The sequence below is a fragment of the Mobula birostris genome, chromosome 21 (assembly GCF_030028105.1).
Source record: "Mobula birostris isolate sMobBir1 chromosome 21, sMobBir1.hap1, whole genome shotgun sequence".
NCBI classification, from domain to species: Eukaryota; Metazoa; Chordata; class Chondrichthyes; order Myliobatiformes; family Myliobatidae; genus Mobula; species Mobula birostris.
In genome coordinates, this window is record NC_092390.1 from 61330816 (window position 1) to 61356465 (window position 25650).

General features: G+C 40.8%; 1 protein-coding gene across 5 annotated transcripts in view; it reads left to right on the forward strand.

The window, feature by feature from the left end:
* atrnl1b (attractin-like 1b) overlaps positions 1 to 25650 on the forward strand; it is a 1064590-nt gene that overhangs the window by 662546 nt on the left and 376394 nt on the right. For all 5 annotated transcript variants that reach the window (XM_072239599.1, XM_072239598.1, XM_072239600.1 and 2 more), the window contains one exon: positions 18791 to 18869. In XM_072239599.1, coding sequence (XP_072095700.1) covers positions 18791 to 18869 — 79 coding nt within the window. Of the gene's footprint in view, positions 1 to 18790; positions 18870 to 25650 lie in introns of those variants that run through there.

Below are 25650 nucleotides of genomic sequence, written 5' to 3' on the forward strand. Positions count from 1 at the left end.
AAGTTGGTGACCAGTAGTATGCCTCAGGGATCTGTTCTGGGACCCCTACTCTTCATGACTTTTCTAAATGACCTGGATGAGTAAGTGGAGGGATGGGTTAGTACTTTTACTGATGACACAAAGGTTGGGGGTGTTGTGGATGGTGTGGAGGGCTGTCAGAGGATACAGCGGGACATTCAGAGGATGCAATACTGGGCTGAAAAGTGGCAGATGGAGTTCAACCCAGATAAGTGTGAGGTGTTTCATTTTGGTAGGTCAAATTTGATGGCAGAATATAGTGTTAATGGTAAGACTCTTGGCAGTGTGGAGGATCAAAGAGATCTTGGGGTCCGAGTCCATAGGACACCCAAAGCTGCTGCCCATGTTGACTGTGTCATTGAGAAGGTATACGGTGTATTGGCCTTCATCAACCGTTGACTGAGTTCAAGATCCGAGAGGTGATGTTACAGCTATATAGATCCCTGGTCAGACCACACTTGGAGTATTGTGCTCAGTTCTGGTCCCCACACTACAGGAAGGATGTTGGAACTATAGGGAGGGTGCAGAGGAGTTTTACAAGGATGTTGCCAAGGGGAGCATGCCTTATGAGAATAGGTTGAGTGAACTTGGCCTTTTCTCCTTGGAGCGACAGGAGGTGAGAGGTGACCTGATAGAGGTGTACAGGATGATGAGAAGCATTGATCATGTGGATAGTCAAAGGATTTTCCCAGAGCTGAAATGGCTAACAAGAGAGGGTACAGTTTTAAGGTGCTTGGAAGCAGATACAGGGGAGATGTCAGGGGTAAGTTTTTTACACAGTGAGTGGTGAGTGCGTGGAATGGGCTGCTAGTGATGGTAGTGGAGGTAGATACGATAGGGTCTTTTAAGAGGTTCCTGGATAGGTACATGGAGCTTAGAAAAATAGAGTGCTATGGGTAACCGGAGGTAGTTTCTAAAGTAAGTACATGTTCGGCATAGCATTGTGGGCTGAAGGGCCTGTATTGTGCTATAGGTTTTCTGTGTTTCTAAAAATGGCAGCAAATTTAGGAAACTGAAAGGAAAACACTATCTCATATTGTCCTTTGACATGGAAGGGAACTTTTTGACTCATTAAGTGTCTACTGGCGGTTAGACAATCTTATCAATCCAATTAGTCCATATTTTTCTCTGTGCTATATACTCCCTCTCTTCCTTCTTCATGCTGTCTCTCTCTCACACATATGCCTACTAACTTCTCATGCATCTAACCACACAATTAATTGCCAAATAACATGCCTTTGGTACGTGTGAAGAAACCAGAGACACAGAAGAAATTCACAGCATTTTTGCAAGAAGATGGAAACTTGGAGGGCAGGATTGGATGCCTGTCATTGATAATACCTACTGTACCACCCTTCTACTTCATTGTGCATTTAGTCTAAGTGACAAATATGTATTTTCATCCCTTGTGTTCATTGGAAAGTTTATCATCCAGATTGTTACTATTTGGAGTTGTGTGTAAAATGTCTATGTAAGTTCTATATGTTGCTTCACATGTTGATGGAGCAATTTGGTATAGTTATACAAAGCTCAAATGAAACTACTGCTCAAGGGAAATAGTAATTCAAATCTATAATGAACATGTAGAATCACCATCATTATTATGTGCTGTGTGGTATAATGTGGGATCATGGTCTTCCATCTGACTTTAATCTGAGAAGTTCTAATAAGCTCTTCAGAACTTTTGACTGTCCATCCCTTGCTGTAACTCATGAATATCATGAGCTGTTGACAGTGAGTTTTCCTTCCATCAGTTTTTCCCATCACTGCAAGATGCTCGAGCTTCTCTTTCCTCAGTGCATGTCCCAGAAATTCCAGCTGATGTTTCCTGAGTGATGATACCAGGTCTCTTCTTATTCCAGCTTTTTGCATTACTTCATTTGTTTCTGTCCTTCCACAATATTTTCATCATTCTTCTCAAAAGCCATGTTTCTGTAGCTTCAAGTTTTCCCCCATTTTGCTTTGAATTGACCAATTAGTATTTTGCTGAAATGCTCAAATGTGCATGGAACAATCCCAATCCTTCTAATTTCAACATCAACCCTACCGTCAGATGCCATCATGCTCCCTAAGTATTTGAACTTGAATGTTTGTTTACTTTCAGTTTACATTTCTGTATTTCTTTTGACTTTGTGACTATCATACATTTGGTCTTCTTGCAGTTGATGGTCAATCCTCTCTTTGCATTTTCTTCGATGACTTTATCTCGTATTTTGCGGAGCTTCTCTTTAGAATTAGCTATCAGCACTGTGTCATTTGCATATTGGATGTCGAATCCACCAATTATCATGCCTGGAATACTGCAAATATATCTTAGAATCTTCTCACTGTACAGGTTGAATAGGTCGGGCGAGAGAACAGAACTCTGTCTGGCTCCCCTCTTAATCTGGACAAAATCACTTGTCTTAGTTTCAACTCTCGTTCCTGCTCTTTGTTCCCAATATAAATTTCTGATGATTCTGCTATCTTTCCCACCAATAACCAAGTGCTGAAGGATTTTTATAAGTTCTTCATGTCTCCCCTTACAAAAGCGTTAGTATAATTGATGAAACATAGGTAAAGTCTCTCTGGACCTCTATGGTGTACTCACAAATCATTCTAAGGATGAAAATTGCATATTGTGTTACCCTATCACCAATGAAGCTGCACTGTTCTTGCACGATCTCTGGTTTCATGCTTTTTCTTGCTATCATCATGATGATTCATAGCAGGCATCAGGCAACTATCTGAAACAAAATAGCAACATGGAATGTGAGAACTCTTTATCAAACCATGAGACTGACCATATTTCAGTGATATGCAAGCTGAAGGTTAAACTTAGGTGGCTATTGAGGTCTAAGGGTAATACTAAATTAGGCCTGGCTTGCTTGTAAAAAACAGACATGAAGATGAAATACACTACTAGTGAAGAACAGATTTGAAGCTTTAACAGTGGAGAACACACCAAGCTGATTGCAGTTCAGAAAGGCAGTGAAAGGTGTGTCTAATGAAGAGAAAATGGATGACATGAAATTCTGGGTCTAATGAAAGAAAGACAGAAAATTATGTCAAAGAACAGTGAAAAATACAAAACTTGAACAAAGAAATAGAGCAAAAATGTAGGAAGGTGAAAGAACAATGGATAAGTGGAAAATATGAAGAGGTTAAGAAACTGAAAAAATTTGGCAATATGAACAGGCAGGTGAGGATGCTCATGGGTGCTTATTCTTGTAGATCTAGTGGGTGTTTGAAGGCAATAAGTAGATGGATACTCATGGAAAAGGGAGGTATACTGGTTAGATGGTCTGAATACATTGCAGACTTGTTTAAAGATACAAGGGGAGTGAAGCCAATGGTTACTAAGAGCATGAAATCCCCACTGATTATAAAATCAGAAATGAAGCAGCAATGGGGAAAATGTAAAAGAATAAGGCATTAGGACCAGATGGCATTGCTATAGAAGTGATTCAGGTACAGGAAGATTTTGGGATTGAAAGGTTGACAGATTTGCTGAATGAAATATATGTTAGCAGGTAAGTACCTGAGGAAATGAGCAAGTCAGCATTTATTGCGCTGTTGAATATGTGGAATATTCTATTAGTAAAAACAATTAATACCATATTGATTCAACCATGTTGCAAAGGCATTGTATAAGTGATGTGATACAGATGAGAAAATTAAAGCAAATAGTTTCAATATTTCATGGGATATAGGGATTGGATGGAAATACAAGGACTATCCTTAACTGCGAGTAAGATTGACTACAGTGGTATGCAAAATAATAAAAGTGTTGATAGTTTTTAAAATTATTTATGTTTTTGTTGGTATTGGTGTTTAACTTTGAAAATGCTAACTCAACTGTAAGAAATACTAATTCTACAAAATTGATATTGACTACACTTTTTGGCTAAATTTCATAACCTCTTTAAAACAAATTTGTTGAGTACTGCATCACTGGTCCTCTTAGGTTATAATAATTTGTTGATAAAGTATCATTACATTCACTGCTCCCTTATTTTTAATTTATAGGTTTTTCATAGTTAGAATTCTGAAAACAAAACAGATCAGGATGAAATCTTATTTATTATTTTGTGTCCCACAATATCAATGTATGATGGACACTTTAATGGCTTGCATTGAAAATCGACCAGCCCACGTAGGGGATGAATAGAATCATTTCTCAGTTTCGATATGAGATAAGATGCATCAAAGAGAGAGGTTATATCCCAGGTTTGAAAGGGTAAAACCTTTTTGGCTGATTTATTTCTCTCAGGAGTGCTAAAGTTCAGCTAATAACACAAATTTATTGGTAATATGCAGACCAAAAAAACTGCAGATGTTGGAATCTGGAGCAATGCACAAGAGAGAGGGGATCTATTGCTCATTCCAGATGAAGGGTCTCCGCCCAAAACATTGACTGCACATTTCCCTCCTCATATTACATGCCTAATCAACTGATTTGTGGCTGTTGCTTTACTATGAAGAGTTGTTCATGCAAATAATGTTCTGTCAAGAGCAATCAACCTGTTCACGGGAAGACTGTGTGGATTTTCAGGACAAATGCTGCAAAACAATTATTAAACATACAGGTAACAGAAATTACTCTAAATAATTCTTTAAACATGTGAAGTTATTAAAATATACAAAATACTGGAATATGAAGCAGTAGCACTGGAAGTAAATAAGCCCTGATAATTGAAGATAATTAATTTGCTGAATATGCATCAGCTCTGAGCGACTGCTTGTAAATTTTCTGGGTTAAAGGTAATAACTGGACTTTTTTTTAATAGTCTTTGATTGGAATACTGTGCAGACACAGTAGAAGCGCTCTCGCGCAAGTCCAGTGAAGAGCTTTAGAAGCAAGAAGTGTTTTCAACAGGAGGCTTTGATTGGAGTATTGCGCAGACACAGTAGACGCATTCCCATGTAAGTCCGGCAAAGAGCTTTAAAAAAGGGGTTACCATCTAGTAGAGCAGTCTGAGTCAGAGTGGTAAGGCTTTGGCTCAACAGGGCTTTGGCAAGAACAGGCAGAGGCAAGCTAAGTAGGTAAGCTCATTCCTTATTGCCTTTTTCTTATTTAACCCTAGAGAGGATAGGGGGTATGTCTACAGAGTCAGTGTCCTGTTCTGGGTATCAGATATGGGATTTCTGGGAGACTACCAGCCTCTCTGATAGCCATATCTGCACCAGGTGCATCGAGGCGTAGCTCCTTGGTGATCATGCTAAAGAACTGGAGCTGCAGCTTGATGACCTTCGGATTGTTAGGGAAAGTGAAGAGGTGATAGATAGGAGCTACAGAGAAGTAGTTGTCCAAGGCTACGGGAGACAAATAAACAGATGACTGTCAGAAGAGGGAAGGGAGAACATCAGATAGTGGAGAGCCCACCTGTGGCTGTCGTCCTCAACAATAAGTACTCCATTTTGAGTACTGTTGCGGTGGGACGACCTTCCTGGGGGAAGTAACAGCGGCTGTGCCTCTGGCACTTCTGCCCTGTGGCATGGAAGCATAAAGAACTGAAGTGGATGGCAGCAGTAAGAGGGGACTCTATAGTTAGGGGGACAGATAAGTGGTTCTGTGGATGTGGAAAAGAAACACAGATGGTAGTTTGCCCTCAAGATGCTAGCGTCTGTGATATTTCTGTACACGTCCCCAGTATCCTGAAATGGGAGAGGAAGCAGCCGGGAGTCATAGGACGTATTGTTACCAATGTCATAAGTAGAAAGAGGACGGGGGTCTTGAAAACAGAATATAAGCAGTTAGGAATCTGAAAAGCAGGGCCTCAAGGTTAGTAATCTCGGGATTGCTCCCTGTGTCATGCTACAGTGAGGATAAGAATAGAATGAGGTGGCAGATAAACACGAGGCCAAAGAATTGGAGCAGGGGGCAGGGATTCAGATTCCTGGATAATTGTGACCTTTTCTAGGGAAGGTGTGACTTGTACAAAAGGAATGGATTGTGCTTGAATCTGAGGGAGATCAATATTCTTGCAGGCAGGTTTACTTGAGCTGTTGGGAGTGGTTTTAACTAATGTGGCAGGGGGTTGGGAACCAGTTGGAGATGAGCCAGTAGGCTTAGAAACAGATGATGGTTGAAACATGGATGTAAGGAAGGACAAGCCAATGATTGAGTATAAATGTAGACAGAGCAAAGGGTTAATTGTACTACAGATTCTGGGAATGAGGGGGTATTGTACTGTCTCATATGTGTGCTGTAGCACTTACTTTTTACTCGCAGTTATTTTGTAAATAACACTATTCTTTGCATTTCTGGTTAGATACTAACTGCATTTCACTGGCTTTGTATCTGTACTCAGCTCAATGACAATAAAATTATATCTAATCTAATCTAATCTAATTAACATATGAGAAGTGTTTGGCAGGTTTGGGCCTGTATTCACTGGAATTTAGAAGAATGCAGGGGATCTTATTGAAACCTACAGAATGTTGAAAGGACGAGATAAGGTGGATGTGGAGAAGATGGTTTCCTGTGATGGGAGTATCCAGAATTGTACAGTAAAGCCTCAAAATTGAGGGGCAACATTTTAGTGCAGAGGTAAGAAGGAATTTTGTTTAGTAAGACAGGAATTTTTTTAGTAAATCTGTGGAATGCTTGGCCACAGACTGCAGTGGAGGCCAAGTTTGTGGGAATATTTAAAGCGGAAGTTGATAGTTTCCTTATTGATCAGGACATCAAAGTATATGGGAAGAAGGTAGATGTATGGGATCTGGGATCAGCCATAATAGAATGGCGGAGCAGACTCGATGGGCTGGATGGTCTAAATCTGCTCCTGTGTCTTATGATCTCCTGGTCATCTTGTATGTGTAATACCATGTGAAATCTAGTTCATAAACCTTTTCACAGTTAGTCATCATTATTTAGGCTCTATGATTGACTAACCAGAACTAATATTCACATGCATGTTTGTGACACAGGTGTAATCAGCTACCATAATAGTAAGAATATGCTAGGCAGACAGATTGTGTTGTTGACCGAAGCTTTGGGAAGCCAACACTATTAAATTTAAATTATTTAAATTTGAATTTAAATTTAAACTTGAATTAAATTGGACCTTGGTTACCTGACCCAAGTGTGACAAGACCTGATGGGTTTGAGTCTGTGCTCATGATCCATTCAAATTGAATGTTGCTCTGTCACACAGTCGAATAATAAGAAACACAGAGAAAGTATGAAGGTGTGTAGCAGGCGGTGTGTGTATATGAGAGAACCTTTGTTAACATCATTGACAAGTGGCCTTAGGACCTGATAACCCCTGCCTGGCCTAACTGCCAAGAGCAACTGCAAAAAAAAAAGTAAGTACAACTCCCATCAATCCACTTGCAATCAGTCCATATGTTGTTAATTTAACATCAGTAAATGTTATAAGTTAAATGTAAAATCAAAGCATCTACTTTTTATAGCTGTTTATGTGGAAAGGTTGCCTGCTTGAAGAATGTTGTCCCAACATGTCGATTTGTGGCCTTTTCTTATGCCAAGATGAAGCCGCCCTCAGGGTGGAGGAGCAACACCTTATATTCCATCTTGGTAGCCTCTAACCTGATAGCATGAATATCGATTTCTCCTTCTAGTAAAAACATTCCCTCCTACTCCCCTCTTCTTTTATTCCCCCACTCTGGCCTCTTAACTCTTCACACTTACTTATCACCTCCTTCTTCCCTTTCTGCTATGGTCCACTTTCCTCTCCTGTCAGATTCCTTCCTTTCCAGCCCTTTATCTTTCCTACTCACCTGGCTTCATTTATCACCTTGTAGCTATCCTCCTTCCCTCCCCCATCTTTTTTTCTGGCATCTTTCCCTTTCCTTTCTAGTCCTAAAGAAAGGTCTCAGCCCAAAATGTTGGCTGGTTATTCACTTTGGCTTGCTGAGTTCCTCCAGTATTGTGTATGGGTTGCTTTGGATTTCCAGCATCTGCAGAAGTTCTTGTGTTTAAACTTTAGGTCTTCTTCTTTCTACATGGACACTGTATGATCTACCTGAGCGTTTCTAATATCTTCTGACCTTTGAATACCTAGATTATGTTTTTCATATCTTCTATGGCGCCTGCCAACGTTAGATCCTGGCCAAGCAGTAAATCAATAAAACAATATGATAAATACAGGGACAAAGGCAAAAATAATGTAAAGAAACAAACAGCTCAGTGTTGGTATGCTGCCTGTATTTGAAACAATGCATCTGAATTAATCACAAGATGAACCCCCATGTCTGATTTCAAGGGCAGTTTAGTTTAATGTGTGCCAGCCACAATACTTGCATGCAGTAAAAATTCTTGAGATGACTACAACATATTTCAGGAAGACCTTTTGATTTTTGTGATGACCATAACACGTTTTCCTTTTTTTAAAAATTGGAATAAGCAGAACAATATCTGGTAATATATAGAAAAAATCAGTTTCATATTATTTTCAAATCTTCAGAAAATTCAACACAGTCCAGACAGATTCATCAGAATGTTACCTGGAATTATAAGCAGACATTGGTAAGGCTGGGTGTATTCTCACTGGAACACAGATGATGAAGGGGTAATGATGTACAAAGTTTTGAGAGGCACAGATAGGATAGATAGTCAGCATCTACTTCGCGTCTAGGGGACTCTAGGACTAGAGAGCATTGGTTTAAGGTGAGAAGGGAGAAATTTAAAGAATACCTGACTTGTAAATCTTTCCACACAGATTGTGATGAATATTTGGAATGAGCTGCTAGTGGAGGTAGATATGATGTTTAAAATCCCCTTTCGGTCCTGTACATTTCTATGATAAATGAAACCCACAGAAAAGTTTATCAGGGATATTCTTAGAGAGGAGGGATCTAAAAACTGCTTCCTAAATTACATTTACTGCAGCTCCTGAGTCCCAGACTATTCAGATCATCAAGTTAAAGGTATTGGTGGTGTACGTCAGTTTTTAAATATGTTAGAGTTTCGTGGCGATGCACACTTGTGACTTTTTGTATCAAGGACTACTGCAAGCTCCCGTTCATATATTTGGCATTATTTCTAGTATTTTCCTTTGCAGGGTCTTACTCTGTGTGATTTTTTTGGCTTCTGATTTGTATAACCTCTATCATGGGAATGGCAATTAAGGTGAAAAGAACTTTAAATATCAGGCTGTCAGATCTTGCCAGATTTTTGCAGTGTTAAGCAACTTGGAATTCCTATTTAATCACCCTTTTATTTCTTTATATCTTATAACTTAATATTTCCTCTTCTGACAGTCGAACACTTTTGACACCCGATTGCTGTACTGTGCGTATAATACTGCTTGTCTGTTTAAAGGTTGGGTTTGTCTGTACTTAAGCACCTTCACTCAATGATCCTTATTTTTCCTAAGATCAGTTAATATTTCTGGTGCTGAAGTAAATGACAGTGGTGAAATTTTAGCATGGAATGTATGGCTGAAATCAAAAATAAGCATCATCTCTCAGTGCTTCTGAGATATGTTGAATCTTGGATGACAGGAATTGAAAATGCCCATCATGGAAGTGTGACTTTATGCTCTTGGGCGTTTCTGGAAAAACAGTCACCAGGGCCGCGTGTGGCGACAAAATAAGCATAGGCAGAAAGTAAATGATTATGTAATTCAGTAAGTAAAGCTTGGTTATAAACTGTAATAAGTGACTGAGGTTGGTTTTAGGTGCCCATAATCTTTATAAAAAAAATGATAATTTCTTCACAAACACGAGGAAATCTGCAGATGCTCTAATTTCAAACAACACACATCAAAGTTGCTGGAGAACGCAGCAGGCCAGACAGCATCTCTAGGAAGAGGTACATTCGATGTTTTGAGATTTGAGAGGGGGAGGGGGAGATCCAAAATGATAGGAGAAGACAGGAGGGGGAGAGATGGAGCCAAGAGCTGGACAGGTGATTAGCAAAGGGGATGTGAGAGGATCATGGGACAGGAGGCCCAGGGAAAAAGAAAAGGCAGAGGGAGGAAGCCCAGAGGATGGGCAAGGGATATAGTGAGAGGGACAGAGGGAGAAAAAGGAGAGAGAGATAAAGAATGTGTGTATATAAATAAATAAATAACGGATAGAGTACGAGGGGGAGGAGGGGCATTAGCGGAAGTTAGAGAAGTCAGTGCTCATGCCATCAGGTTGGAGGCTACCCAGATGGAATATAAGGTGTTGTTCCTCCAACCTGAGTGTGGCTTCATCTTTATAGTAGAGGAGACAGTGGATAGACATATCAGAATGGGAATGGGACGTGGAATTAAAATGTGTGGCCACTGGGAGATCCTGCTTTCTCTGCTGGACAGAGTGTATGTGTTCAGCGAAACAATCTCCCAGGCTGTGTCGGGTTTCAGCGGAATGAGCTCCCAGTCTGCGTTGGGTTTCAGCGAACGGGTTTGAGTCGGCTGGGATGATATACTGCGTCCGGTGCTCTCGATGAGTCGGCTGGGGTGATATACTGCGTCCGGTGCTCCCGATGCGGCCTTCTATATATTGGCGAGACCCGACACAGACTGGGGGATCATTTTGCTGAACACCTACGCTCTGTCTGCCAGAGAAAGCAGGATCTCCCAGTGGCCACACATTTTAATTCCACGTTCCATTCCCATTCTGATATGTCTATCCACGGCCTCCTCTACTGTAAAGATGAAGCCACACTCAGGTTGGAGGAACAACACCTTATATTCCGTCTGGGTAGCCTCTAACCTGATGGCATGAACATTGACTTCTCTAACTTCCGCTAATGCCCCACCTCTCCCTGGTACCCCATCCGTTATTTATTTATATACACACATTCTTTTTCTCTCTCTCCCTTTTCTCCCTCTGTCCCTCTCACTATACCCCTTGCCCATCCTCTGGGCTTCCCCCCTCCCCCCTTTCTTTCTCGCTAGGCCTCCTGTCCCATGATCCTCTCATATCCCTTTTGCCAATCTACTGTCCAGCTCTTGTCTCCATCACTCCCCATCCTGTCTTCTCCTATCATTTCCAATCCCCCCCTCCCCCTCCCACTTTCAAATATCTTACTAGCTCTTCTTTTAGTTCTGACGAAGGGTCTCGGCCCAAAACGTCGACTCATAATTTCTTCATCATTTCTGCAAGCTGAATCATGTTTTCACCACCAGTCATTTCCTACACCTCCCACCCCTTTCTGCTTTCCACCTGCGCTCAATTCGCAAGGACTGTCTTGAGCTCCTGGATGCAAGGCATTTCAAATCCCAGTCCCATTCCCAGGCTGACTTTTTTGTTCGCAACTTCCTTCACTGCCAGGGTGAGTAAAACAGCAACTGAAGCAGCAGCACTCATATTCCATCGGAGTAGTCAATAGTCCAATGGCATGAAAATCGAATTTCCCAATTTTATGTAACCTGCATCTTCTATGTTTCTTTCTCTCCCTTGATCCATCCAGGTCCTCTTTCACATTTCTTTTCATCCAACATCCCTCCCCAGCTGCCCCCCCTCCCCCGTTGCCCAACCTCATTTCCCTTTCCCACCTGGTTTTATGCACCTATCACTCATACATTCAACCCACTTGTTTCCCTCTCCCCAGACCGTTCCTATTTGCCCAACATTCCTTCATTATCTGATTCCACTCATCACATTACTTTGCATAAGCTGTAGCTCTCTGTTGTCTGAAATAATCATCTCCACGCTTCTGTTGCTAATTCCAACCCATCGTCCCATAGTCATAGTCATACTTTATTGATCCCGGGGGAAATTGGTTTTTGTTACAGTTGCACCATAAATAATTAAATAGTAATATGTAAATTATGCTAGGAAATAAGTCCAGGACCAGCCTATTGGCTCAGGGTGTCTGACCCTCCAAGGGAGGAGTTGTAAAGTTTGATGGCCACAGACAGGAATGACTTCCTATGACGCTCTGTGTTGCATCTCGGTGGAATGAGTCTCTGGCTGAATGTACTCCTGTGCCCAACCAGTACATTATGTAGTGAATGGGAATCATTGTCCAAGATGGCATGCAACTTGGACAGCATCCTCTTTTCAGAAAACCAGGACCCGGTGGTCCCCCACCTGGTTCCATTTATTCTTCCTCACTTGGATCCACCTATCACTTGTCATATTGTGCCTCACTCTTTACCCCTTGTCTCTTTCATTCAGCTACCTCCCCTTTACACTCTCAGTGGTGATGCACGATCTCAGCCCAAAATATTGACTTTCCCAATCCCTCCACAGATGCTATCTGATCTGGAGTTCCTCTGGCAATTTGTCTTTTTTATATTGCTCCAGATCCCAGCATCTACAATCTCTTCATTTATAAGCATGTATTTTCCACTTACTGTTTTCCCAGATGTTACTCATTTTCTTTGTGAGCACCTAATGCATTACTGTTTCCTTTGTTTTTTTAAATGCAACTTTCTTTTAAATAAATTTAGTCTAGCAGTGACTGTGGAAATACACTGCTTTTCTATGACTTTTAGAACGTGCTCATCTTCCAGTCATTGGCTGGTGATGTGCTACAGATATTCTGAAGGTGCTAGTCCTGGGAGACACCTGTGAAGGAAATTGAGGAGACTGAGGCTTTCATCACCCCATTTTAACCAAACTTTACAGGAATATCACTGAGAATGCCCAGGCTAGCTGCGTCACCGCCTGGTACAGGGATTGCAAGGCATCTGACTGCAGGTCTCTACAAAGGATTGTGAGAACTGCTGGGAGGATTATCAGTGCCTCTCTTCCACCCATTAATGATCTTTATCAGGAGCACTGCATATGCAGGCCTCAGCATTGTCAGTGATCCCTTCCACCCGTCCAACAATGTCTTTAACCCCCGATCATCAGACAAAAACTGTTTGGATGCCACCATCCATGATCACCAATATCATAATACTACTTACTTTTTAACTTGTATCATAGAAACATCTTATTATCTGTTAACATATTGAGATAATATTATTTGTGTGTTGTACGTGTGAGTTATATGTACTGTGTTGGTCTGGATGAACGTTGTCTCATTTAGCAGTATATGTGTGTATGGTTGAATGACAATAAATTTGAACTTGAACTTGAAATCTACGGTTGTTCATACCCAAATTATTAAAACAACCAGGAAAGATGCAGCCTCTTTTCTAATCTATTCATTTCCCTCGAAATTGTATTTTAAACACTGTTATCCCACAATAGAATAAATTTACAAAAACTGGAAAAATAGGCATATACTGTATCTTCTGTTTGAGCTAAAGGGAGTGATTTTCCATTTTCCAAGCAATCTTTAATCAAATATTTGTAATTTTCTGTCTTGCATCAAGCTGCTATTTCTGTCCTCCTGTACTTTAGCAACTTCTCAATCACTACTCTGAAAGTAGGAAAAGGATAGATAAAGATTGGGATGGAGCATTAGCATGATGTGAAAGTGGGACTTGGAAAACAAGAAAATAATTATTGTGATAGTAAATATGTGAATGAGTTTTGGGGACAGCGATATAGAACAACTACTCAAAACTACAAGGTTTGGAAGTTCTTGGGGTGTGCATGAGTATGGGAGGAAATGTTTTTTAGCTGAGTTATTTGCAGCACCTTGGTATCTGTACTGCTTGCAAGTAGAAGATAGAGAAAGGCATACTAATTTTTTTGTGATCAAAAGTAAGTTGCCCATTTAAATAAGTTTGCTTCTCCATATTGTTTTACATTCTGAAAACTAAGATTTAAAATGTTTCTGCAGGACTTCTAATTACTACAGCAGTATATAAGCTATTTCCTGCACAACTTAAAGAATATATGTATGTCTTAGGAACCATAATTAATGTTGGATCCATAAAATAACTTCCTGGTGGCCAAACATTTTAATTCTGATTCTCATTCCTGTTCTGAGATATTGCTCCATGGCCTCCATTTGTGCTAAGATGAAGCCACCCCCAGGGTGGATGAGCAACAGCTTACATTCCATCTGGGTCACTTCCAACCTGATGGCATGAATATCGATTTCCCCTTCCAGCAAAAATTTCCTTTAACCACCCCCCCCCTTCTATTCTGTACTCTGGCCTGTTACCTCGACTGTTTATTCAGTTCCATAGATGCTGCCTGACTTGCTGAGTTCCTCCAGAATTTTGTGTGTGTTGCCTTGGATTTCCAACATCTGCAGACTTTCTTGTGTCCATAAAATAAAACTCTGGTTGTTAGGATATCACAATAGCGTAGCAGTTAGCACAACACTATCACAACTTAGGGCAGGGTTTCTCAACAAGGGTTCTGTGGTTTCCATGAGAGGACTCTAGGAGTTCCACGCTTTTCCATCACTTTTTGAACTTTGTGCGCTCACAGAGGTGGATAGTGATTGAGTAGCCCCGTTAGCAATCTCTTCAGGAGTTTCTCAGGCCAGTGTGGCAGTGTGCAGTAAGGCTGTGTTTACTTGGTTGAGTCCTCTCCCTCCTGAATTGCCTCCCCCAACTTCCCTTTATGTGCCACCGACTGATGTATGGGAGCCAAGAAACTCTAACAGTGTAGCAGAAAATTAAAGGGAAATTTTCATTCAAAAGATGGTTCAATATGACGATTTTTGAAGAGGAGATGTGAGATGGAAGAGCAGGACTCTAGGCCTAGGCCTATGGACAATTCTGATAAGGTTAATGATGAAGAATTACAATCTTCTGAGTCATTTCACTGCACTAGTGCAACAATGGACACAAAAAAGTCTATCTCTACAATGAAAGCTACTTATCAATGGTTTTTTACATGGACTGGTGATTCAAGTTGTCCTATTCCACTCTGCCTAGTCTGTGGCAAACAACTTACAAATACATTAAGAATCCAGCAAGGTTGGAAAAAAAAAACACAACTACAAATCACAGCCATATAACACGTAAAAGTTCTGATTATTTTGAATTGATATTGGAATTTCAAAACAAACATGGAAAATGGAACTCAGAGGGCTATGAGTAACCCTAGGTAATTTCTAAAGTAAGTACATTTTTGGCACAGCATTGTGGGCCGAAGGGCCTGTATTGTGCTGTAGGTTTTCTATGTTTCTAAACAGAGTAAAGCTTTTGTTATTAAAGTCACAGTCAGTAAAAGGTTTCAGGAAGCAAGTTATTTAGTAGCAGAACATATTACCCAGAAAAGGAAATGATTTTGCTGTATTTCAACTTCTTGCATGTGTGAGCAAGCTTTTTATTATTTAACAACAATCAAGAGCAAGGATAGAAATAGTCTCATTTCAGTTGAAAGTGAAATCCTCATGTGCTTATCTCAAGTTCAACCCAGAATTAAATCCCATTTTGGCTTAAGCCAGTTATTCAACAGAAATTTATTAGTTTGCCTTATGAATTTTTAAAATTTATGAAAGGGAAGGAAAAGATTAATTTCAAGAAAGATAAGCTAAGCTTAACTACCTGTTTTTTTTCAAGAAGGGTTGGCTAAAAATTCGTTCTCTGCTGAAAAGAACATTGACAATTATTTTTGTATTGTATCTAAAACTTACTGATCGCACTAACGTACCATGAGCAGTAGATATAATTAGTTTTACACGGGGGTTCCTTGAGACCTGAAAATTATTTTAAGGGTTCCTCCAGGGTGAAAAGGTTGAGAAAGGGTGGCTTAGGGTGTTGGAGTTTGGAGTTCAGTTTCAATGGCATCTGTAAGGAGCTTGTATGTCCTCCCTGTGTAATGCATGGGTTTTCTCCGGGTGCTCGAGTTTCCTCGGGTTAAATTGGGGGTTGCTGGGCAGTGTAGCTTGATGAGCTGGAAGGTCCTGTTCGATGCTGTACCCCAATCAATCAATCAATCAATCAATAAATAAATAAATAGATAGATAGATAGATAGATGGATAGGAAAGCTTATTTCTTAGGAAGTGATTCATAAGAAATTCCCAGTGAATTATGACCTGCCTTATTCTAATTATTCTCAGAGAGAGAAGTAATTGTTGTCACCTTCTACTGGTGTGAATAGACAAGCGAATGAATATACAATAGCTTGCACAAGTATTTAGAGTAACTGAATACAGTCACTTTTTAGAGTAGCTTCTTAGAGATTAAGGTAGTTATCAAAATATAACAACTCACTTTTTTTTTTATTTTCAAACTTCACATGCACAATCCAGCTGTCTTCTCATTTATCACTGTGTTCAGCTTCATTGCTAAAATTCCTTACTCCAGATGTTGAAGACTGAGAACATCAGGGAAAGAATTTGTTACTTATTTAGTTTGCTTTGTTTTAACTGAAGAAGAAAATCATGAGTGATGATTCACCCCCACCCTTACACTCCTTACCACCTTACCCACCCCTCCTGAGAATCACGTTTAATGCAACGACATTAATCGAGAATTCAAAGGCAAGGTGGTATTAGTTGGTTTCAGGAATCGCCAAGGCTGTTAAAGGATAATATAGTGGAGGCATCTGTATATTTTGTATTTGACCATTGCACACCAGGTGGCCAATCAAGACTGATGACAGAAGAAGTTATAATATCTGGCTTATATTCTACAGTAATAGTTCCCAACCTAAGGTCCACAGACCCCTCGGTTAATGGTATGTGTCCATGGCATAAAACCCCTGCTCTGCCGAGTTTGCAACACTCTGTGAGTGGCTTGTCTCCCAGTCATCCACTGAAGTTCCCATAAGTATTTGTCACTAGTGCATTTTATGTTTGTGACTTCTCCAGAGCGTTCAACACCATCCACCCTGCTCTGCTGGGGGAGAAGCTGACAGCGATGCAGGTGGATGCTCCCCTTGTGTCATGGATCTTGATTACCTGACTGGCAGACCACAGTACGTGTGCTTGCAACACTGTGTGTCCGACAGAGTGATCAGCAGCACTGGGGCTCCACAGGGGACTGTCTTGTCTCCCTTTCTCTTCACCATTTACACCTCGGACTTCAACTACTGCACAGAGTCTTGTCATCTTCAGAAGTTTTCAGATGGCTCTGCCATAGTTGGATGCATCAGCAAGGGAAATGAGGTTGAGTACAGGGCTACGGTAGGAAACTTTGTCACACGGTGTGAGCAGAATTATCTGCAGCTTAATGTGAAAAAGACTAAGGAGCTGGTGGTAGACCTGAGGAGAGCCAAGGTACCGGTGTCCCCTGTTTCCATCCAGGGGGTCAGTGTGGACATGGTGGAGGATTACAAATACCTGGGGATACTAATTGACAATAAACTGGACTGGTCAAAGAACACTGAGGTTGTCTACAAGAAGGGTCAGAGCCGTCTCTATTTCCTGAGGAGACTGAGGTCCTTTAACATCTGCCAGACAATGCTGAGGATGTTCTACGAGTCTGTGGTGGCCAGTGCTATCATGTTTGCTGTTGTGTGCTGGGGCAGCAGGCTGAGGGTAGCAGACACCAAAAGAATCAACAAACTCATTCGTAAGGCCAGTGATGTTGTGGGGATGGAACTGGACTTTCTGACGGTGGTGTCTGAAAAGAGGATGCTGTCCAAGTTGCATGCCATCTTGGACAATGTCTCCCATCCACTACATAATGTACTGGTTGGGCTCAGGAGTACATTCAGCCAGAAACTCATTCCACCGAGATGCAACACAGAGCGTCATAGGAAGTCATTCCTGTCTGTGGCCATCAAACTTTACAACTCCTCCCTTGGAGGGTCAGACACCCTGAGCCAATAGGCTGGTCCTGGACTTATTTCCTGGCATAATTTACATATTACTATTTAACTATTTATGGTTTTATTACTATTTATTATTTATGGTGCAATTGTAACGAAAACCAATTTCCCCCGGGATCAATAAAGTATGACTATGACTATGACTATGAAGTATGTCACTTGAACCGTAGCTGATCCAGATATTTGAGGCAGCTGTCTTTTTCTTCTTAAGCTCATCAACCCTTCTGTGGCATAGGCCACCAACAGCAGCTCAACAAAGTCCTCTTTCCTGTGCCAGTCCTTCAGTACTTCAAGGTGTAGCCCGTCGAAGATCTGTCCTCTCCCAGGGTTGAGATCTTTGGATTTTCTATTGGCATTTCCGTAGTATTGAGTTTTTATGGGACGGGTTGCAAGCCCCGTGCCTAACCCTCCTCCTTTCACAGCCAGGCTTGGGACCATCCATGACGGAGTTTGATGCACAGGTCTGCAATGGAAAATACTAGAGAGCATTTCATTTATAGGAGTTACAATTACATTGGTATTTTAATACATTCCTTTTGTCTTGCATGGTATCTGACAGCTTTACAGTTTTACAAACTATATTTTCTCCAATGACTTTAGTACACTGAAGATTCCAAGATGGGAGATGAAATAATTTATATTTTTTTAATTACTTAGATTGCTTACAATAAATGTGTTTGTCCCTTGACTGATTTGTGGGTCCACAAAAATATTTTACTTTCTGGCATCCTATATAGTTATGATTTCTTGCTGCTTTTTCAAATGGAATTTCAACCAGTTATATGTATGTATCTTACAAAATGTGTCTGTACAAATGATCTTGATGTTTGTTGACAGCCTTGTGCATTCACAAGACACCTGAGATTTTTTTTTAAATTTATTGTGATACCGCACAGAATCAGCCCTTCGATCTACACTGCCCAACAGTCCCTGATTTAACTCTAGCCTAATCACGGGAGGATTTACAATGACCAACTGACCTACTAACTGCTATACCTTTGTACTGTGAAAAGGAAACTCACGCAGTCACGGATAGAACATACAAACTCCTTACAGACAATGGCAGAAATTGAACCTGGGTCATTTGTACTGTAAAGTGTTGTGCTAACCACTATTTAGACATTTATAAAACTATATCATCAATCATAAGCTGACATTTTTAAAAAGATAAAATACTGATTCATTGTTAAGAAATTCTACTCATTTTACTAGAAAATAGATTTCATCTGTTTGATTTTGTTTATTTTCTTTTAGCTGCTTTCTGTCACTACTTCTGGTAGCAGCAGTTGTGTGGAAGATCAAACAAACTTGCTGGGCTTCTCGAAGGAGAGAGGTAAGAGATAGCAGTGTTGCTTGGCTCTGGTGCAGGAATTCCCAACCTTTTTTATTCCATGGACCAATACCATTAAGCAAGGATCCATGGACCCCTGCTCCACTGCATCCTTTCATAGATGGTTCATTTAATTAATGAATACTGTCTCACATTTACTCTTGGTGCTCTATTATACTGAAGGAGGCAAATGTAATTAATTTGTTATTTATTAGCCAAAATTCACCATGTCGTTGACTCACAGAAATCATTAGAGGGATTATTGATTGGAAAACTATAAAATGGTTAATTCAAAAGTCAAAGGCGAGTTTATTGTGATATGCACAAGTACATGTATGCACAAATGCAATGAAAATCTTACTTGAAATGGCATCACAGGCGTTTAGCATCATATAAGCAGCTTTCACGGAAAAACAAAAAAAACACAAGTTTTACAAGAAAGAATACAATTACAAAAACAAAAGAAAAACAAAATTCATTTCCAAGGTTGTAGTTTTGCTAAATTGTTATGATTTTAGGGTTGTGACAGTTGTTTCAAGAACTAAATGGATATATCACATTCTGATCATTTCTACGCTTACTGGAAATGGAAATCTTTAAATTTTAGCAGAAACATACAAATGGCTAGGTTCTTTCCCCACATTTGTTCAATGCAGTCAAAGTTAATCAGACATTTTTTGTGATGTGATTGGGATAGTCACATATTGTCTGATATGCAGACATAGTTCTTGGTTATATAATAGATATATCATTGAATAGACCATGGATAATTAAAGACTAATTTGCATTTGGTCTTTATGATGATATAATGTGACCTAAGATCATGCTATCCTGGAGCATGTTAAATTGCAAGATTACTTGTGGGGTTATCAGGGAAACATGCAATGCTGTGGCATGCATGCACATTTATTAAATTAATGATCAAACTTGAATGGCTTGAACTGTCTTACGTTATAATTTATTACAGAACCAAATTCAGTTAACTATTTCTTTAATTTTGAATAATCTCTCAAAGGTGTTTCTTTGCAAACAAATGAACTTGAATTGCTGAACCTGCTGTGTTTTTATGGATTTAATAAATCTACAAAGATGGGTATATGACTTATGTTGAAAGGCAAGTATGATGTATAGCTTTTATTTTCTTCAGAATGGGCTTTTCAGGACACAAATAATTTTTCTAACCTGTTATCTTAAAAATTTCAGGGAAGTTGAGAGCTTATTTATTGTAAAATAGCGCATTAGAGGGTCATTTTTTCTTACTGCATGTTGGTTGAGACTGGCTTTACACTTCACATCCTCAGCTGCAATTCAGCAAAGACACTTTTCAACGTACTTGTGCAGATAGTACGAATGCAATATTTTTTTATTTTTGAAAAGTGATTAAAATATGCAGCATATATGAAAATTAACGGTATTAACTTGACCATCTTTACACTTTGATGATAGATTTCAAATGTACTAACATACTATACATTTCAAATTCTTTGTAAGAAACATTATTGGTTTAACATGAGAGGAATATAAAACAAATAAAAATTCTATTATGTCTGTTGCTATTGGAAATATGTGTTTGGCTTTAGCACAGAAACAATGGATGGATATTGATATGATTTGTTGGCCATGAGAGCCAAATTAACATACCTGAATGCTACTAGCTGTTCGCCTGTTTGTTGTGCATGACTGGGAAATAGGTTTTAATAAGTTATCTGTCATATCGATATAATTCGAAGCTTTATCTGCAAGCCTAATTTATTTGACTCTTTCTTTGTAATTGTATTAAAGAACTAATTTACATTTGAGGTTGTTAAAATACAGAAAGATCGAAGATGAATCTGGATCTGTAGCAATAGAGTAGTAGTTCATATGGTTTCAGGTGTAGATTTTATTTCTAGAAACATTTGGCAAGGAATTTCTGATAAGTAAACAAAGCTCAGATTTACATAGCATGATGCTGAGATACATCCCAGGATGTGCTGGAACACATCATCAATGATGTAACGTGGGGTCTTCACGTGTTTTAAGTCTTTCAATATCAGAAATCCTTGTCCAGGTGACCCTGCCAGGGTTGATCAGGTCTTGGCTTGTGTCCCAGCAGCATTGGTCCGTGGGTCACACCTCTTGATCCACAGCCATCCCAAAATTCGCACAGCAGCCTCTGATGGTCCTGGTGGATCTTCTCTTTACAGCCCCTGTAATGCCAAGGAGAAAATCAGAATCAGGTTTACTGTCACCAACATGTGTCGTGAAATTAGTGAACTTAGCAGCAGCAGTACACTGCAATCCATAATATAGAAGAAAATAATAACAATAAAAAATAAATAAATCGATTACAAAGTATGTATATTGAATAGATCAAATATCATGCAAAAACAAATAATATATATTAAAAAAGTGAGGTAGTGTTCACAGGTTCAATGTCCATTTAGGAATCGGATGGCAGAGGGGAAGAAGCTGTTCCTGGGTCGCTGTGTGTGTGCCTTCAGGCTTCTGTATCTCCTACCTGATGGTAACAGTGGGAAAAAAGCATGCCCTGGGTGCTGGAGGTCCTTAATAATGGACGATGCCTTTCTAAGACACCGCTCCTGGAAGATGCCCTGGGTGCTTTGTAGGCTAGTACCGAGGATGAAGCTGACTAGCTTTACAACCCTCTGCAGCTTCTTTCAGTCCTGTGCGGTAGCAGCCCCCCGCCCCCCGCCCCCAAACCAGACAGTGATGCAGCCTGTCAGAATGGTCAGAATGCTCTCCACTATACATCTGTAGAAGTATTTGAGTGTAGTTGTTGACATGCCAAATCTCTTCAAACTCCTAATGAAGTATAGCTGCTGTCTTGCCTTCTTTATAACTACGCCGACATGTTGGGACCAGGTTAGATCCTCAGAGATCTTGACACCCAGGAACTTGAAACTGCTCACTCTCTCCACTTCTGATCCCTCTATGAGGATTGGTGTGTGTTCCTTCGTCTTACCCTTCTTGAAGTTCACAATCAGCTCTTTCGTCTTACCGACGTTGAGTGCCAGGTTGTTGCTGCGACACCACTCCACTAGTTGGCATATCTCACTCCTGTACTCCTTCTCATCACCACCTGAGATTCCACCAACAATAGTTGTATCGTCAGCAAATTTATAGATGATATTTGAGCTATATGCCTAGCCACACAGTCATGTGTATATAGAGCAGTGGGCTAAGCACACACCCCTGAGCTGCACCAGAGTTGATCATCAGTGAGGAGGAGATGTTATCACCAATCCACACAGACTGTGGTCTTCCGGTTAAGAAGTGAAGGATCCAGTTGCAGAGGGAGGTACAGAGGCTCAGGTTCTGTAACTTCTCAATCAGGATTGTGGAATGACGGTATTAAATGCTGAGCTATAGTTGATGAACAGCATCCTGACACGGGTGTTTGAGTTGTCTAGGTGGTCTAAAGCTGTGTGAAGAGCCATTGAGATTGCATCTGTCTTTGACCTATTGTGCGACAGGCAAATTGCAATGGGTTCAGGTCCTTGCTGAGGCAGGAGTTCAGTCTAGTCATGACCAACCTCTCAAAGCATTTCATCACTGTAGATGTGTGTGCTACTGGGATATTGTCATTAAAGGCAGCTCACATAATTCTTCTTAGGCATTTCTTGTTGCCTTTTTGAAACAAGTGGGAACTTCCGCCTGTAGCAGTAAGAGGTTGAAAATGTCCTTGAATACTCCTGCCAGTTGGTTGGAACAGGTTTTCAGAGCCTTACCAGGTACTCCGTTGGGACATTTCACCTTGCGAGGGTACTCTCTCTTTAAAGACAGCCTAACATCAGACCCTGAGACAGAGATCACAGAGTCATCAGGTGCAGCAGGGGTCTTCACAGCTGTAGTTATATTCTCCCTTTCAAACGGGCATAGAAGGTGCTGAGTTCATCTGGTAGTGAAGCATCACTGCCATTCAAGCTATTGGGTTTCACTTTGTAGGAAGTAATGCCATACCTGGTTTTCTCGTACAGACTTGGGTCACCAATCTTAAATGCCAGCCTTCAGCAGATGACTTACCTCCTGGTTCATCCACGGCTTTTGGTTTGGGAATGTACAGTAAGTCTTTGTAGGCACACACTCATCCACACAGGTTTTAATGAAGTCAGTAACAACAGCAGCATACTCAGATTTGAAGATGAATCCCTGAATACAGTCCAGTCCACTGATTCAAAGTAGTCCAGTAAGCGCTCCTGTGCTTCCCTTGTCCATGCCTTCTTGGCCCTCACTGCAAGTGCTGCAGTCTTCAGTCTCCGCCTATACTCAGGAAGTAGAAGTTCAGCTGGGTGATCAGACTTCTCGAAGTGAGGGTATGGAATAGCACGGTAGGCATTCATGATGGTGGTGTAACAGTGGTCCAGTGTGTTGTTTCCTCTGGTATTGCAAGTGATCTGCTGATGGTAATTGCTTAGTGATTTTTTCAGACCGGCCTGGTTAAAATCACCCAAAACGATGGTGAATGCGTTAGGGTGCGCTGTTTCGTGCATGTTGATCCCATTGCTTAGATCATCTAAAGCCTGATTGACATTGGCCTGACGTAGAATGTATACTGCTACCAAAATGATCCCGGAAATCTCCTGTGGTAGATAAAATGGACGGCATTTAACTGCAAGATATTCCAGGTCTGGTGAGCAGAATTGGGACAGTACTGATATATTTGTGCACCAAGAAGAGTTGATCATGAGGCATACCTCTCCACCTCTGCTTTTGAGAGACTCTATAGATCTATCCTGATGGTGAATAGCAAACCTGTCGATCTATATCGCTGCATCTGGTATGGAAGGGGTTAACCGGGATTCCATGAAACAAAGGACACATGCTGTCCTAATGTCCCTCTGATTCAGCACCCTAGCTCTGAGATCATCTATTTTATTCACTAGAGGCTGCATGTTTGCCCCCGTTTCCTGAGACGCACTCGTATCCCTGACCTGCAACAACGTTCCCTACGTGGAATTTGGCAAGGAGTCCGTCCGCATTCGGCATTGTTTACATCAGTTTTAAGCAGTGATAGTTCAATTAAGCACATTGAGACATCTTTGTTGACTCCACTGACCTTGGAAGCAGATGTGATTTTTAGCTGTATCAGGCTGAAATGAGAATCCATTATCCATTGAGAGTTCTGCTGCCATATGAGCCGCTTCGAAAATATCAAAGTACTTTAATGCCACTTTGTAAATAGATCAAAACTTATCTAATATAGTGGATTTATCTACTGTGGAATTATCTACTGGCTCTTACCTGGTAGGGTGCCGCAGAATATCTGAGAAAATAAGTTGGCCCTTGGTTTATGCTTTACCTTATTTACGGAAAAAATTCACATAAATACCAGTATGTCATGTATATAAATTATTATGTATGTCAACCTTTCCTTTTCATCCACACGTAGTCAGTTTTTTCAGAAATTCTCCATATAATTATGCTTTTGTTTGTATGTGAAAGGAACACTGAGGGAAAGAGGTTAAATGTTTAGCCCTCTGCCTTATTCATTTTATACTTATGACTGACAGCTCCAATACCATATTTAAGTTTGCTGATTATCCAGCACTGTCATTGGCTGAATTAAAGTTGGTGACAAATCCGCATCTCGGAGTGAGGTTGAAAATACAGCTGAGTGGTGCCATAGCAACAATCTCACTTGTGAGTCTGTTGGGGCCATCTACTGTATCCGATGCTCCCTGTCTGGCCTCCTGTATATCGGTGAAACCTGATGTACATTGGAGACTGCTTCACCCAACACCTACACTCCATCCGCTAGAAGATGCGCCATCTCCCAGTGCCCACCCATTTTAATTCCACTTCCCATTCCCATTCCAACATGTTCAAAGGTTCGACGTTCCAATTTAACGTCAGACAAATGTATACAATATACATCCTGAAATGCTTTTTCTTCGCAAACATCTACGAAACAGAGAAGTGCCCCAAAGAATGAACGACAGTTAAACGTGAGAACCCCAAAGTTACCCCCAGCTACCTCCTCCCACATGTAAGTGGCAACGAGAAATGATCCCCCCCTCCCCCAACATAAAGAAAGCGCACCCGCTACCGAGCACAAGCGTGAGCTAGGCAATAGCAAAGACCTTGCAGTTACCCCAAAGACTATCGCATTTCAGGTTCTCGCTCTCCCTGATAAGGGAGGGGGAGGTGTCCCCCATTTTCACAGCGAGCGGGAGACATAACAACAACCTGCCGGTTTACGATGTTAAGAAGTCCGTTTCATCGCTTTTGTCGAGCTCTGTGCCTGAAGATTGCAAAGATCTTGGGTCTTTGGGCCCACAGCGAAAGATTGTCCGGACTCCCCGACACCAGTCTCCTGCTGCGACACCAACCCTCCCGAACCACCCGCCTCCAGAGCCCGGAGATCTTAGGCTTTCGAATTCGAGCCGAACTCTCAGGCTGAACCCTTGGCGTGCCGAACAATAACAGCCGGCCCTGAAACCCTGAGAATGGGTCCCATTCCTGCAAAGAACTGAAGTCTTGAAAATCAATAAACATCAACATCTTGAACATCAAGTCTTGAACAAAAATGAATGTCAATTTCTTGAACTTCAGGTAATGCACCCACTCTCATCCCTTCACCATTCCCTATTCCCATTTCCTTCTCTCACCTTATCTCCTTACCTGTCCACCAACTCTCTCTGATGCTCCACCCCCATCTCTTTCTTCCATGGCCTTCATGAATCCCAGGTTTGTATATGGTGATATATATGTACTTTGACAATAGGTTTGCTTTGAACTTTGAAAGGCTGCTATGTGTATGGTTTCAGTTTCTTTTCCTCCA